General features: G+C 45.1%; 1 protein-coding gene across 8 annotated transcripts in view; it reads left to right on the forward strand.

The window, feature by feature from the left end:
• Window positions 1–13,894, forward strand: part of hoxa11a (homeobox A11a) — a 33,139-nt gene extending 19,245 nt beyond the window's left edge. The window contains exons 2-4 of one of the 8 annotated variants that reach the window (XR_015082090.1): window positions 765–883; window positions 8,260–8,455; window positions 10,977–11,348. Coding sequence is in view for 6 of the 8 variants with exons in the window: in XM_086014640.1 (XP_085870766.1) it covers window positions 11,479–12,343; window positions 13,532–13,806 (1,140 nt within the window). In the remaining 2 variants the exon portion in view is untranslated. The other 7 variants (XM_086014643.1, XM_086014645.1, XM_086014641.1 and 4 more) reach the window with 7 other exon arrangements.
• The last annotated feature ends 187 nt before the right edge of the window (window positions 13,895–14,081 follow it).

Consider the following 14,081-nt stretch of genomic DNA (forward strand, 5'->3'; position numbering starts at 1 on the left):
GCGACATTTTAAATGCCCCGTTTTGTGCATTAAAAAATAAACAGCAACATTCCATCAAGCAATTTTTTATTGCACTTTATTTGCCCATTATATTTTGAAAAGGATTCCAGTGCATACAAAGTGAGGCGTATTTCGTCATATTGGGGAGTTTAGCACATGTAGCACGAATATGTCGTGAAAAAACCCTGGTCGATCTTTCTTTTAATTTCTAATGAAAACAAAGAGCTAACCATCTGATAAAAATAAATCTTTTGTAGATGTTTTAAAGGCATAAAACTGTAATTTAGTGAGCCTTATAAGCGCAACTTTAATTCGCGCTAACATGAAGAAAAAACTCCGTCGGGTTAGAAGGCTACAACGCGCATGTTAGTCTTTCTTTTTTATATGAAATATTTTCAAAATGTGACCAAGTTTAAATGCAACTTAACGGAGAAGATGAGCCACTTCGTTTGTAAAACAAACAAACAAACAAAAAAATGCTTTTCTACCTATGCGTTTAAGCTTCAGATTGCTCATGTTTATTTTATTCCGAACTCCTCAATTGCCGTTAATCTAAATGTGAACTGCAGCGCATTCTGTGTTGAAATGCATTTTATTGCACACATGTAATGCAGTGTGTGAATACATTCACTTTCCACATGCTCCCCATTTCATTTATTGTGGCACTAAAATCCGCTTTCTTCCCTTCTGTCTCGCTCCATTGTATCCCGAAATGCGATCCACGGGTGAACCCCGTCATTGTGGAACACCACTGTCGTGTCCAGAGATGCTCCCGTTGACCGTGGAGTTGCTCACTTTCCCCGCGAGGCTCTTGTGTGGTCCCGGTTCCGTTTCTGTTCTGTCACCTGCGGAGAAAGAAGTCATCAGACGCTCCTCGAATCAGGTTCTTATACCCCCACCCCCTTTTTTTTTTTAACTCACCTTTATGTCCTCGTCGTCTTTTCCGCTCCTAAACTCTAAAGTTGTAAATGTTTTTGACCCTGTTCCACCCAAATGGTTTTACACTCCCCGTGCAACTGCCGTCTGGTGTTGGTGCAGACGGCAAGCGCGTATCATTCAAGTTCAAAAACAAGATTTTACTCTTAAATAACGCACGCGGGAGCGTCGCAAATAATATGCTAATGTTTATCATTGTAAGGAAATCGGAAGCATCGCGTTGGTGAATTTACGCAAAAGTGCTACGTTGAATACTTTTACGCATCTGACGTCCTTTTTATTCCTTCAACTTTAATTCCAAATCACAACACAGTCGGAGCTTGTTCCTCTTTTGTAAAGTTAAGGCGTATTTTCCCTTTGAGTTGCAGGTGTGATAGCTCTTTTTTTTTTTTTTTTTTTTTTTTCCACCATAAAATGAAAACAAAACCAGGCGGCACTAAAAGCTGTGTGCCTTTTTTATTCCAGCGAAGGACTCAAACTACAGGAGGCTTCTTTCTGCAAGGGCTGAATGCGCCAATTTAGGCTGCTTTACAGCCCACAGTCAGGCAGGCCTACCTGATGTGGCGTTAAACTGTACCCTCAGATCCTCCTCACAATGAATTGTTGACTCGGAGTCTAACGAGGCTTTATGGCACACGGCCGGGTTTGGCCCATCACTTGTTTGTCTGGGGGGGGGGGGGGGATTAAAAAAAACATTGGGCTTGCCCCTTGAATTCATTTCGCTTGAATGAAAGAATGTTGAAATGGTGCTTGTTAAACAGCTAAAAGGTGAAATGCGTGTGGATGTGTACACAAGGTCAATATTTTTCCTCGAGGCCGTTTGGGTTTACTCACTAGTAGTTTCTTTCGCAAAATAGGAAGTTTTAAAGTGTTGTTTCTTTTTGTTCGGTTTGTCGTTCTGTTCAAAATGGCGGCGTTGGTTGTTTTAAGATGAGGCATTTTTATTTTATTTCACAAAATAGCAAGATTGTAGAAAGTGATAGGGCCTTCTCTTTACTTCAAATATGAAGTTTGTTTTTCCATTCAAAAGGTCATGTGTCATTTTGAGATTTGTCATTTTCTCTTAAATGGACTCACTTAATTTCTTTCACAAAACATTAAAAGTTGGAAGAAGTGAATACGTTTTACAGGGTAGCTTTCTTTCAATCTTTTGGGACATTATTGTCTACTGTTTCCGTGACAAAATATAAGACCATTACAAAGCTAACACCATAAAAGAAAGTTTGAAAGTGCATCTTTTTCTTAACTTTGTGTTAAGCTTGTTTTCCGATTCAAAATGGCAAATATGTCGTTTTAAGATGAGACAGTTTCCCTCAATTCACTCGCTAGTTTTCCTCCAAAAGAAAACTATTAGACGGCAAAGTTTCTTCGACTTCCAAATCTTGTTTTCCCCACATTCAAACTAACATAAGACAAATGCTGCACAGTCCCACTTAAAATGACACAATTCCCAAATAGGAATGACAGCGTTTCCCCGAGCTTTGACATGAAAGTGCAATCTTGTGACCCGAAGCATGCGTAAATGCAAAAGCAATTAAAGCAACTTCTATCCGGGGCACAGTAGTCCCTTTGCTCTTTGTGCCTCTTTTTCCCTCCCCCGAACTTGAAGTCGACCGTTCAGACAAAGCTTTGGCTTTGAAAGCTCTTCCCGTGCCAGACTGCACTTTGCTTGCCAAAAATCCCACAAGAATGATGCTCAGCCACACTTTTCCTTCAAGGTTAAACCCATTTAACAACGCTCGTGCATGGTCTATTTTTAGATATATATATTTTTTTTTCTCCCCAAAGCCAATCAAGTCAGCGTCAAGTCACGGCGATTTGTTTGCAAGTGCATCCTACCGCTCTTGTGTTGTTGTGTCCCTCGAGCTGCTGACTTTGGATCCGCGTAGGTGGCGACTTGCTGTCACGCGTGGCCAGTTTTGTGGTGTCTGCCTGGCTGTGGGGGGAAAAAGAAAAAAAAAAAAAAAAGCTCAGTGGAATAGTATAGCAGCTATAAAATACGCAGGTCTGTGCAGAGCTCGCCTTTGCTTTTCCTGTGCATCCTGTGCTCAATTAGAGCTTAAAAGCCTCCGCACACCTCGTAGAATTAGTCTGGACTGGCTGAGAGGCGGAGCGTGTTAAAGTTCCAAAAGATTTGTTTTGTTTGTTTCCCCGCCTGCAATTTATCCAAATAAAACAAAAGCCGCAGGGCCACACGGCATGTTGCTTCCTGATGTTTGAACCCCACGCATGAAGCATATTAGTATGTGATATTTTCAGCTTGTGTTTCACATGTGCTATCAGGAGCCCCCAAATGCCGGCGTGGCTGTGGGGCCCAGGCCGGCCCACGGCGCTCTTAATCCAAGCTCAAGTCTCTCATTCAGAGCATATTAGAGTCAGGTTGCAGACGCTCCAAAACAAGCTCCACGGTGGCCTCGCAGCAGCGCAATTTGCTGCGTGACAGCGCCGCCAAATAAAAAGCCAGAAAGTGTATACAAACGCGCACTCAAGTTCGGCATGAAATTGCTTTTGAAAAGCGCCGTGTACTCGAATTAACTGCAAATGGCCGCACGTAGGAGTCAAACCGGTTTCTTTCGTGGACCTGGGAGGTGACGTGGTAAAAATAAAAAAATAAAAAATAGATTTAAGAAGAAAACATCTGGAAGATGTTTTCCTGTTGGAAGAGTCATGTTTTCATAAATATGTCGAGGAAAACATGAAGAAATAGCCGCGCGTAAAAGTGGAGAGGCACAGCGTGCTGCGAGAAATGGAGCGGTTTATTCCTCCGTGTTGGAGTCAAGTAAAATACACTTGTAAGTCACGTACCATTTGAAAGAATACCTGGTGATCAAATGCATTTGGAGCCCGTTAGCAAACATGCCACTCTAAATACGTTGCATTCGTGTGGAATTGACCTAAAAATAAAGCCTCGATTTGAGACCAAATTTGATCCGCTGTTTTTCTTTGGAGCAATATTGCTCCCCCTTATTTAACTTTGCTGTAGAGACGGTTGAAACATTAGCCGCTACTTTGAACATGACCCTGATAACCAAATGCGCACCGAGCCAAATGCTCGGTGTTGTAAAAACACCAAATGCTGATGACTGAGACGATTCTAAAAGCAGACTTTGGAGATAAGCTTGACCGTCTCCTTCCTCCAATTGACGTTGCGTTACGCACAATTCTCCAATCTGTCCTTTTCGGCGTCATTTAAATCACGCTCGTATGCACAAAAGTCGAAATATATCCCAAAAAATAAAGCGTGTACGGCGGTGGAGGTATATTGTGATATTTGGTGATTTTATTGCAAATTATTGAGCAGGAATTGGTGCGATCGCAAACAGTCATGAAGGAATGATGGCGGGGTTTCTGCTCGCTCTGATTTGTTGCAATTTCAAAGAATTCATTCCGAGTCCAACATGGCGATAAACTATCAATGTCAAGCTTAACGCACACACGCGCGCACGCGCCGCCCCGCGTGCGCGCACGCACACACTGGGAAAATCTGTCAATTTTCTCGCCGCGCGGTCACGTGACTCCCGCCTCCGTGGAGTGGATGGCGATGGCTCTCCACGTCAGCTTTACGTCTCCAAATTTCTGCCTCGCGGACCTGCTTGAAAGAGGCGAGAAAAGCACGGCGCTTCAGAGCCATGTTGACGGCGGGTGCGGAGGAATCCAAGGCCAGCGTCGAGGCGTAGAACCCGGGCTCCGACGATACCATGATGGATTTTGACGAGCGGGTCCCTGTCGGCTCCAACATGTATTTACCCAGCTGCACCTACTACGTGTCGGCGGGGACCGAGTTCCCCGCGCTGCCTTCCTTTTTATCCCAGAGTCCCAGCACCCGGCCCATGACCTACTCGTACTCGTCGAACCTCCCGCAGGTCCAACCCGTCAGGGAGGTGACGTTCAGGGAGTACGCCGCCATTGACGCGTCAAGCAAATGGCCGCACCGGGGCAATTTGTCGCAGTGCTACCCGGGCGCCGAGGACATGGTGCACCGGGACTGCTTGTCGGCGCAGTCGGAGCTTTTCGGCAAAAGCAGCCCGGCGGCCGCCGCCGCCGCTTATCATCATCACCACCACCACCACCACGGCGCCGGAGGATCGTCCAATTTCTACGGCAACGTGGGGCGAAACGGCGTCCTCCCGCAAGCTTTCGACCAGTTTTACGAGACGGCGTACGGCGCGGCGTCGGAGAGCCCCTCGGCCAACGGCTACTCCGGCGACAAAACGCACAGCAAGCAGCCCGCCTCGGCTCCGGACGACTCGGGCTCGGGCTCGGGCTCCGGCTCCGGCTCCGGCTCGGGCTCGGGCTCCTCCTGCCGGGACGCTGAAGCCAAGGAGCCGCGCGAGGACACCAGCAGCCCCGAGTTGTCTTCCGGCAACAATGAGGAGAAATCCAGCAGCAGCGGCAGCAGCAGTGAGTATTGCATGTATTAAAGTCGGCACCTTGCTTATGAGAGAAACTTTGTAATCTTGCGCGCCGCTGTTAAAAATTTTATATGCTGTTTTATAAGCATATAATGTTTATAGAGGGCCCGTGGACCCCCTCCCCTTGTCTCCCAGCAACAAAACTTTGTTACCAACTGCACCCTGACTTTTGTGCTATTGACGTCGAGCATGATAGGGATTTTTTTTGGGGGGGTATTTCCACAATTTAACAAAGTCTGCACGAGTCCAATAGAAACCTCGTTTTTTTTTTTTTCATCCAGCTTTTCAAATGTCTCTTGCATTGTTATGAGGGCGGTGCCTTGCTCTCGCTGTCAAGTCGTACGAGTTTTTACGTTAAAGCACGTCACCCCATGTTACCCCAGGCTTGGCGAATTGTCTTTTTTTAAAAGCTGCACCCACTCTTCATAGTATCGTGAGTGGAGTATATTTAGCCCGCTGCTGACTCCCCTGCTGCAAAAGGTCAAAGCCAACCAGCAGCGACTGTTTTGACTCAACTGGGGAATGTTATTGGTGATGTGGAATAGCTCGAGTGTTGATTTGAATGTTTTCGAGCAATTCCTCCCTTTTGCTTTGCAACGAGCGAAGTGGGGGGAAATCATTTCAACATGAATTTGACTGGTTTGGGTGTGTATGATAACCAAGCCCTCTCCCTTTTTTGTCCGCTCCCTAGATGGACAGAGAACCCGCAAGAAGAGGTGCCCTTATTCCAAATATCAGATCCGAGAACTGGAGCGAGAATTCTTTTTCAGTGTGTACATTAATAAGGAGAAGCGGCTGCAGTTGTCTCGGATGCTCAACCTCACCGACCGCCAAGTCAAGATCTGGTTTCAGAACCGACGCATGAAGGAGAAGAAGCTGAACAGAGACAGATTGCAATATTATACATCCAACCCTCTGCTTTAGTGAGCGATTTATTTGGACCCACGCGGGCGTCGTGCCACCAACGCCATGACTCTCTCAGGCTGCGGTTGTTGTCGCGCACCGCCACAATGGCCGCCAAAACAACAGTGGTGCGTTTCAAGTTCGCGGGCAAGCACCCGAATGACTGAAAAAGCCAGCTTGAATGAAGACTCCCCCCCCCCACCCCCTCCATGGACGTTTATTCTGCTATTCAAGCTCTAATTTTGGAATTGCGACTATTGCGCGCAATGAACGCCCACTTCACGCAATAGTGTGATTCACGCGTCCTCATTTTTTTTTCAGTTTTTACTCAGACTGAAACCAGTGTATTTTGTTATCAAAATGTAATTAGTTTTTTTGGGGGGGTATGGAATCGCAAAATGGATGTCGTGGTTAATTCATAAGTGAATCTAAACAACATTGGTGTGACCAAAAAGCGTCCGAACGAATGAGAATGTAACGTAATGTTTTTTTTTTTTTTTTCTTCGTGTGTGTACCTATTTATTTTGTCGCCACTCGTTTACTATATTTTTTTGTCACGGCTAACCAAGTCAAACTTTACTATAACAAGCAGGTTAAATGTATTTATATGTGCTTCTCTTTTTAATAGCCCGTAAACCCACAATGCCATTTCGCCATTTTTTTTATTAAGTGACTTTTTAGTCCAATACTACAGGCCTCGAACCACCAGAGACATAAGCTCGTCCCCTGGATCCACGGGAGTTGCACTGAGGTACACACCCAAAATACAGGTAGAAACATGCAGAAGGTCTCCTGCATACTCTAATTTGACCTAACTCAATTTATTCTGTTTTCTTTCATGACTCGGAAACATTTGGTTCTGACGCATTTAATCTGAATATTATGGAAAACAAAACGTACATTTCATATAATGCTGTCAGGGCGAAAAGCTGGTCAGGGTCAACGTATTGAATCTCCTGCGTGTTATTTATGCCCCAAACACGATTGTGTATTATACTATATTTCCAAATAAAAACAACTGAAAATATCATTGGAGGGAGTGTTGTTTGTATGCGTGTTTTTTTAATTTATTTTTTTTAGTACAGACATTTGTTTATAATATTGTGCTTGAGTTTACTTCACATTGTATTTTTTCCCCCGTAATTGGGAAAAATTCTAAAATGCAAAATAGTTTTATCAGTCGTGTTTTTTCTTGTTCTGCATAAAAAAAAATATGTTGGCTATATGTGCAAATTAATTGAGCAAAATTACACAGCTCTGGTAAAGATTACAGAACTGTATAGCTCCAAGAATTAAAATGAATAAGATGACTTTGTAATCAAGGATGCTTGTTAATCAAACTTTTAGTCCCCAAAATTCAAATTAGCACTGAAATTTCTTTGCATCGCAATGATTTTTTTTTACCTTTACTGCAAATTCTTTGCTGTGCTCTTAGTTTTTTTTTTTACGTCTGTATGATAATGAACTCAAATAGTCACATTTTATGGTCAATTTCTTCAAAGAATGCTTTTATCATTTGGGTTAATACTCAACATAGCATTTTATGTGCAGAAAACATGCACTATTCTGTGCTCAGTTTTATTTTTTTTTGGGGGGGGGGGTGATTTTGTCTTGTGCCGTCAAGCTGTCACGCCACATATTGGCTTTGGAAAGCCTTGTTCCAACAGCTCTTAGGTTTGGGCAGGGTCGCCATATTTGCTGTTGTTATCTCTGTGTTTATGGCAGCTAGCCGCAGCGCATTGGCGTTCATATATGACAGTCAAAAGGGTCATAAACGCCGGCGAGAGAGAGGCTGAAGTTTATGGTTGCCCCTCTGTGCTGTAGTCCGGCCTTGTCTTGCGCGCATCCCTTACTGCGCGCTGGAATTCTGTCCCTAATTACGGGACATCCTCCCCGTTGCCGAGGCAACGCGGTCGTAAAAGCTGTCTGAGGGTCTGGAGCATTTGTACAATTGGAGTGCACTGCAATAAAGCGTCTGAGACCCAAGGTTATTAACTGTGTTACCAAGGAGGCGAGAGCCACGACAGGAAGAGGAAGGATAAGGGGGGAAAACACTTCTTGGTGCCTGCGTGGACTTCATTTTTGGACTGGGTTCCCTCGCGTGAGTTGTCCACCTCAATCATCCCGGGCTGGACTCTACTTCGCCACCGGGCGGCGCTATTGCAACCAATGTCACGGCCGTGGTGGTTTCACCTCATACGCAGGCAGGTAAAATCGCCGCTTTTTTTGCCTTGTGAGTATCTGCTCCTCGATGCCTTTGATGCCCTATTGGCGAAATCGAAAGTAAAAACCCTCGTTGTTTGGTTTGAGGAGCTCCCAGCGCCGCGCCGAAGCCGCTCTTCGCGGGGGCCCTTCAAATGCAACACATGTGCGCCATTGCTGCATGCATGTGCTCTTGATTTCGCTGAGCGGGAGCTTTTCAACGGTCCAATTCGCAACAAGCAACCCTCGAAGTGTAAAAGCTCCTCACGGACTTGTTGTACATGTTGGTGGCTCAGCCCAAAACACGCGTTCAAACAGTCACCTTCTTAAATCACAGCAGCGCATTTATCTTCCTCGTTTCCTCTTGAGAGACAGCAACGCTTGACGTCCTTCCAAAACACTTAGCGAACGTGCCAAGTGTATAAAAAGTCTTATTAGTCAAAGTCGATTGTTGGTTGCGATAGGGTGCAGATTGCGGCTCCTTTTTCCTTCCGCTCTTTGGACCCAACATGTTGCCCTTGAGGCGATTTGGTGTCTGTGGACGTCAGTGCGTGTGGACCAGCTCCCCCCCCCCCACCCGTTTTTTTTTTTTTTGCTCTCTGGTGAAAAATAAATGCTTCCGCTGGATGTAATAAAACGCCGCATTATTGTTCATCGCTGCACTCTGGACGAACATGATCTGACCCTGAGTGCCTCTTCGGCCACCATTATATGGGCCTGATCAAAGCCACTGCTCCGAGTAAACTGTCGAGAGGCTAAAATGGCCGGGCAGCTGTGAAAATGAAGATTTAATAGCTACAATTAATAACTGCAGCGGAAAGATATCGATAGCCCCCTATCTCTTGCTCCACAACAGGCCCAAATTGTAAAATAGTGGACGCACGTAATTAATTGACGTATTTAGTTCCCACTTCGGCTCATATGTCCGAGAGGCTGGCAGGACACAGGGGGAGAAGATATGCTTTGGAACTATATTGTTGGTCATTCGTTGGCGTTATTCCCTTAAGTTAGACGTTTTGAAAGCTAAAATATAAGGGCTCTGCTTTTGAAATGACTTGCATTTATTAAAAAAAAATACAATATGCGGTATATAAAGTACATAATAAATTATACATAATGTAAAAAAAAAATGGAATAAACTCTTATGTGCATGTTTGTGTGCATGTGTGTGTGTGTGTATGTATACAAATATATACTTATTTTTATAGGGCTGTATGATATCGGCTGTATGAAATAAAATATCATTAAGATAATGGCCCATGCGAAATGCATAACATGGAAGTGGATGCTTTTTTGATTTTGACCAATCGGATGCAGCCTTAAATGCGTCGTCCAATAGTTGTATAGAATGAGCATTAGCCTATAATAAATTTAAAAATATTGCCTCTATATTCAAAAATAAAATTAGCTAAGTATACATCGACCCTGCTTATTTTGCCACATTAAAAAAATATAAAAATGTCATTTCTTTATATAAATGCCAAGCATCGAATTATCTATGGCAATATTCAACGCTCATATAGCATGTTTTCCTATATTGTGCAGCCCTAATGTATATGCACATGTGCAAGATATTGGCAAATAGCACCTGCCCTTATAATCCCAAACATGGTGCATATATTCCGTTGTATTTTTTTTTTTAGTTCTTAATCAAAACGTGTTTAAGTCTTGATCCTGCGCCAGTGCCCCCCCCCCCCCCCCCCTTTTTGTAAAGAAGCCCGCATGGGTCTTGCAGCACACCTGCGGCCGGTAATGGCAAAGCTAGCCGAAATTAACTTGAGCAATAAGCCTGTACATGGCCAAGGACCCTGCAAGGAGGTTGGAAGGAAAGTTTTATTGTGGCCCTTATGGCCCCGAATTGGAGCAACAAGATGAAGTGGACGTGCAAAGACCGCGCTGTGTGGCGCGCACACACACCCACACACACACACACACACTTTGATTTTGAACGCGGCGTCTGGCTGTTTGCGTGCAGAGGCACAAGTATTAACACCAATTTATGAGGTTGTTCTAACTATAATAAATGACAAATAACCCCCCAAAATATCATCGTTAAAACAATTGTGTGTGGGGGTGTGGGGAGGGGGGGATCAATCCCTATATTCCCCCCAAATCATAAAAGTAGGCCTATACATTTGTGTAACAGTTTAAGACGACGAATATTCTCACATAAAGGTATCTTGTCTTCATTTGAACAGTTAAATCATAAAACCTGTTTTTCCCCTGCCTAAATATTCCCCAATAACATTTTTTATTGTTTCATCTGGTAGCAAAATAGCTATCATTGTTAACGTTCCTTTGCGTAGCTTTGGCCAATATGGGTTGATTTTTACACCATTTCAAATAAATCTGAGCATAAAAAAAAAAAAGAAACGTGAGGTAATGCAAGGTCATGCCTTCGAATGACAACCAAACAAAAATGTTGGTTTTGTTCGCTCCAATTCTCCTTAGGGCATATTAGTGCAAACAAATGTCTCTTCATCTTTTTCTAAATCTTTTTTTTTTTCTTTTTTTGTGGAGCAGAAGAGCTGCTGCTGGCTGGTGGAAGCCCCATCGGCACATTTTCAACATTTTATTACCTTCCAAGTCTCGTGGCTTTTTTTTTTTTTTTTTTTTTTTTTTTTTTTACACGTCTCTGTTTGGTGCGTATTTAGCAGCCGTGCAGGTTTCGACTTGAATCGGCACATTCTGCAAGATCTATTTGTTTTGATGCGCACTATTATTATTCATGCCTGCAAAGGGGATCCGTGTGATGGTTCCCGCGTCCCCATTTTCGGTTCCGGCAACTTTGGGCGATGTGTCGCGGTGAGCGTGGATCCTTCTCAAGCTCTAATGGTGCATTAAAGCAAGATGAAGGCGTACAGTGATGGCTGCGCTCTCTTCGTCCTCGGCTGCTTGATAGATGTGCTACGTAGGTTCCGAGTGGGCGGGACTTAGCCCCTTTGCGAGCTTCCCATTGGCCGCCAGCCGCACACGCTAGAATGAGGGGTGCTCCTAATCATATCCAGCATGTTTTGCACAAGAAATGTCAGACAGAGGGGGCTACCTTCTCCCTTCGCCCAAATACTCGACAATAATGTCATGTTCGGACAGTCCATCAGGAAATGCCTTCTTAGTGGATTCTCTGATCAGCGGCAGGGCTGAGAACTGCGGAGGTCATTACGCGGGAAGCGCCGCCGCCGTGTGCGTGCCTCATAGCGCAGCCGCCGAAGTGCCTTACGGACTACACAACTATGGATACTTCACAGGTATCCCCAAGCGGGCTGACGTGGGGCCCCAAAATGTGGTCAGCGCTCCGGGCGCCTACCTGTCCGGTATGGAGATGTGGATGGACGCGCAGAGGTCATGTCGCGTGGACCAAGAGCGCTCCGTGGGTCCTCAGGTCACGCCCTGCTCCTTCCCGCAGAACATTAAGGAAGAGAGCACCTACTGTCTCTATGAGCAGTCCAAGTGCCCCAAAGCTTCCGGTGCCGAAGACTTGACATATTCGCGGTTAGCCGCGGCTGGCTCGGTGAACGATGGCGGCGGAGGCGGAGGGGATAGCGGAGGAGGCACAGTTCCCATGCCGTGCTATTTCCGCTTGTCCCAAACCCACGCACAGCCTCATAAACTTTACAACGCCGACGGCCCACAGGCTCCCTACTCTCATTTGGGCCCCCACTGCGGCCCCCCTGCCCGCTTTCACTCGCCACCGACTTCCACGCAAGCTCCGAGCGCCAAGCAAGAAGGGAGCGCGGACAACGAGGAGCGCGTGTCCGCGGGGAACTCGGACCGGCAGCCCCAAGCCGCAGCCGGGAGCGAAGATCCACGCGAATCCACGGATGCAGAAGACTCCTCTGCCGAGGAGACCGACGAGCAGGACAAGGAGAGGCCGGAGAAGGGCACCAAAGGTAGTCGACGTTCAGTGTGGGTGTTTTCTTGCACTAGTGTTTATTGTGTTTGGATGCGGCACCTGTTAAGCTCGATAGCCTAAAGACACGTCTTTGGAATCTTCGCAGTTGCCAAACTGGTGACTGTCTAATACTGCAAGTATTCATGCAGTCGATAATCGTGTAGAAATGTCAAGAGACATGCAGCAGACAGTATTGCTAAGGTTCTTGAATAACAATAGAACTACATTGTTTTTTTTTTAAAAAACATACGCATTTAATAGAGATGCACGTAGCTAGCTATACTGAATTTCTAATTCTTTAGCCTTGTAGGCTATATCCTAACTATTTAAGTGATCGTCCTATATTTTTTTCTGTACAATACTGTATTAAGGTTTTAATGCTTTCCTGTCATTAACAGCACGCATTGTAAACTTACCAAAGTCATTTCAATTTTACTACGTTCTGGCCAAGCGCACTCGCGTGCACGCGCACGGCACCACACACGCGCCCACTGACGTCCTGGTATACATTAGCACACGTACACGCTACCACACGCTCGCTGACAGACAGATACACACACACACACGAAGACTCCCCCCTCACACACACACACTTACACACACGCACATGCACTAACACAAAAACAGCAAATGGCACTAATACACTAATGCACACACACATCGAGAAAGATGCCTAAATATAAAAACGTTAACACACAAAAAATACACACACACACGCTGACCCAAATATACACTGACTTCCATAAAAATAAAAATAGTGGGCAGCTCGATACAAAGCCACTTCTTGACACAAATATAATATAAAAATACTAACTCAAAAATGCAACTCACCCACGCACGCACACACACACACAGCACAGAAATGTACTAATACTTTCATATATTCACCCACGAACAAAAAAAAAAAACTTGTACACACACTGAGGGGAATAAAAAAATTAGAAGCACACACTCACTAAACTCAAATGTACACACACATTAACACACGAGAAAAAAAATATGACCGATGCAGAAATTCAAACACACACACACACACACACACGCACACACAATAGGGGAAAATGCAAAAATCAAAATACTCAGTCACACTCATGCAGTGCATGTCACAAAAATACAAAAGCCCACACTGCTGTGAATGTTAAACCAAGTGTGTGTGTGTGCGTGTGTGTGTGTCGTCCCCTTTCAGGCGACAAGAAAAGCGACAACTCGGCCAACTGGCTGACGGCGAAGAGCGGCCGGAAGAAGCGTTGCCCCTACACCAAGCACCAAACTCTGGAGCTGGAGAAAGAGTTCCTGTTCAACATGTACCTGACTCGAGAGCGCCGCCTGGAGATCAGTAAAAGCGTGCACCTGACTGACAGACAGGTCAAAATTTGGTTCCAGAACCGCAGGATGAAATTGAAGAAAATGACGCGGGAAAACAGGATCCGGGAGCTCACCTCCAACTACGGATTTTCGTGATAAACGAGGTGAAAACAAAACCAAAAAAAAAAAAGAACACATTAAAAAGGAAAGATAAGATTATTAGTCAAATGACTGCCACCCCCCCCCCCCCCCACCCACCCCCACTTTCCATTGCCACCACGACCACCACGCCCCACCCATTTCACATGTGGGCCAGAGAAGCTTGATTTCCACACACCCTCTTTGTGACTCAAAGTGGAAACATGCCGAATGTTTTCCAATGTTGTTTACGTTCTCTTCGTCTATTATTGGCTAGCTAGTCAGTGGAGTTA

Source organism: Filicampus tigris, chromosome 18 (assembly GCF_054856515.1).
Source record: "Filicampus tigris isolate MCC_2025a chromosome 18, RoL_Ftig_1.0, whole genome shotgun sequence".
NCBI classification, from domain to species: Eukaryota; Metazoa; Chordata; class Actinopteri; order Syngnathiformes; family Syngnathidae; genus Filicampus; species Filicampus tigris.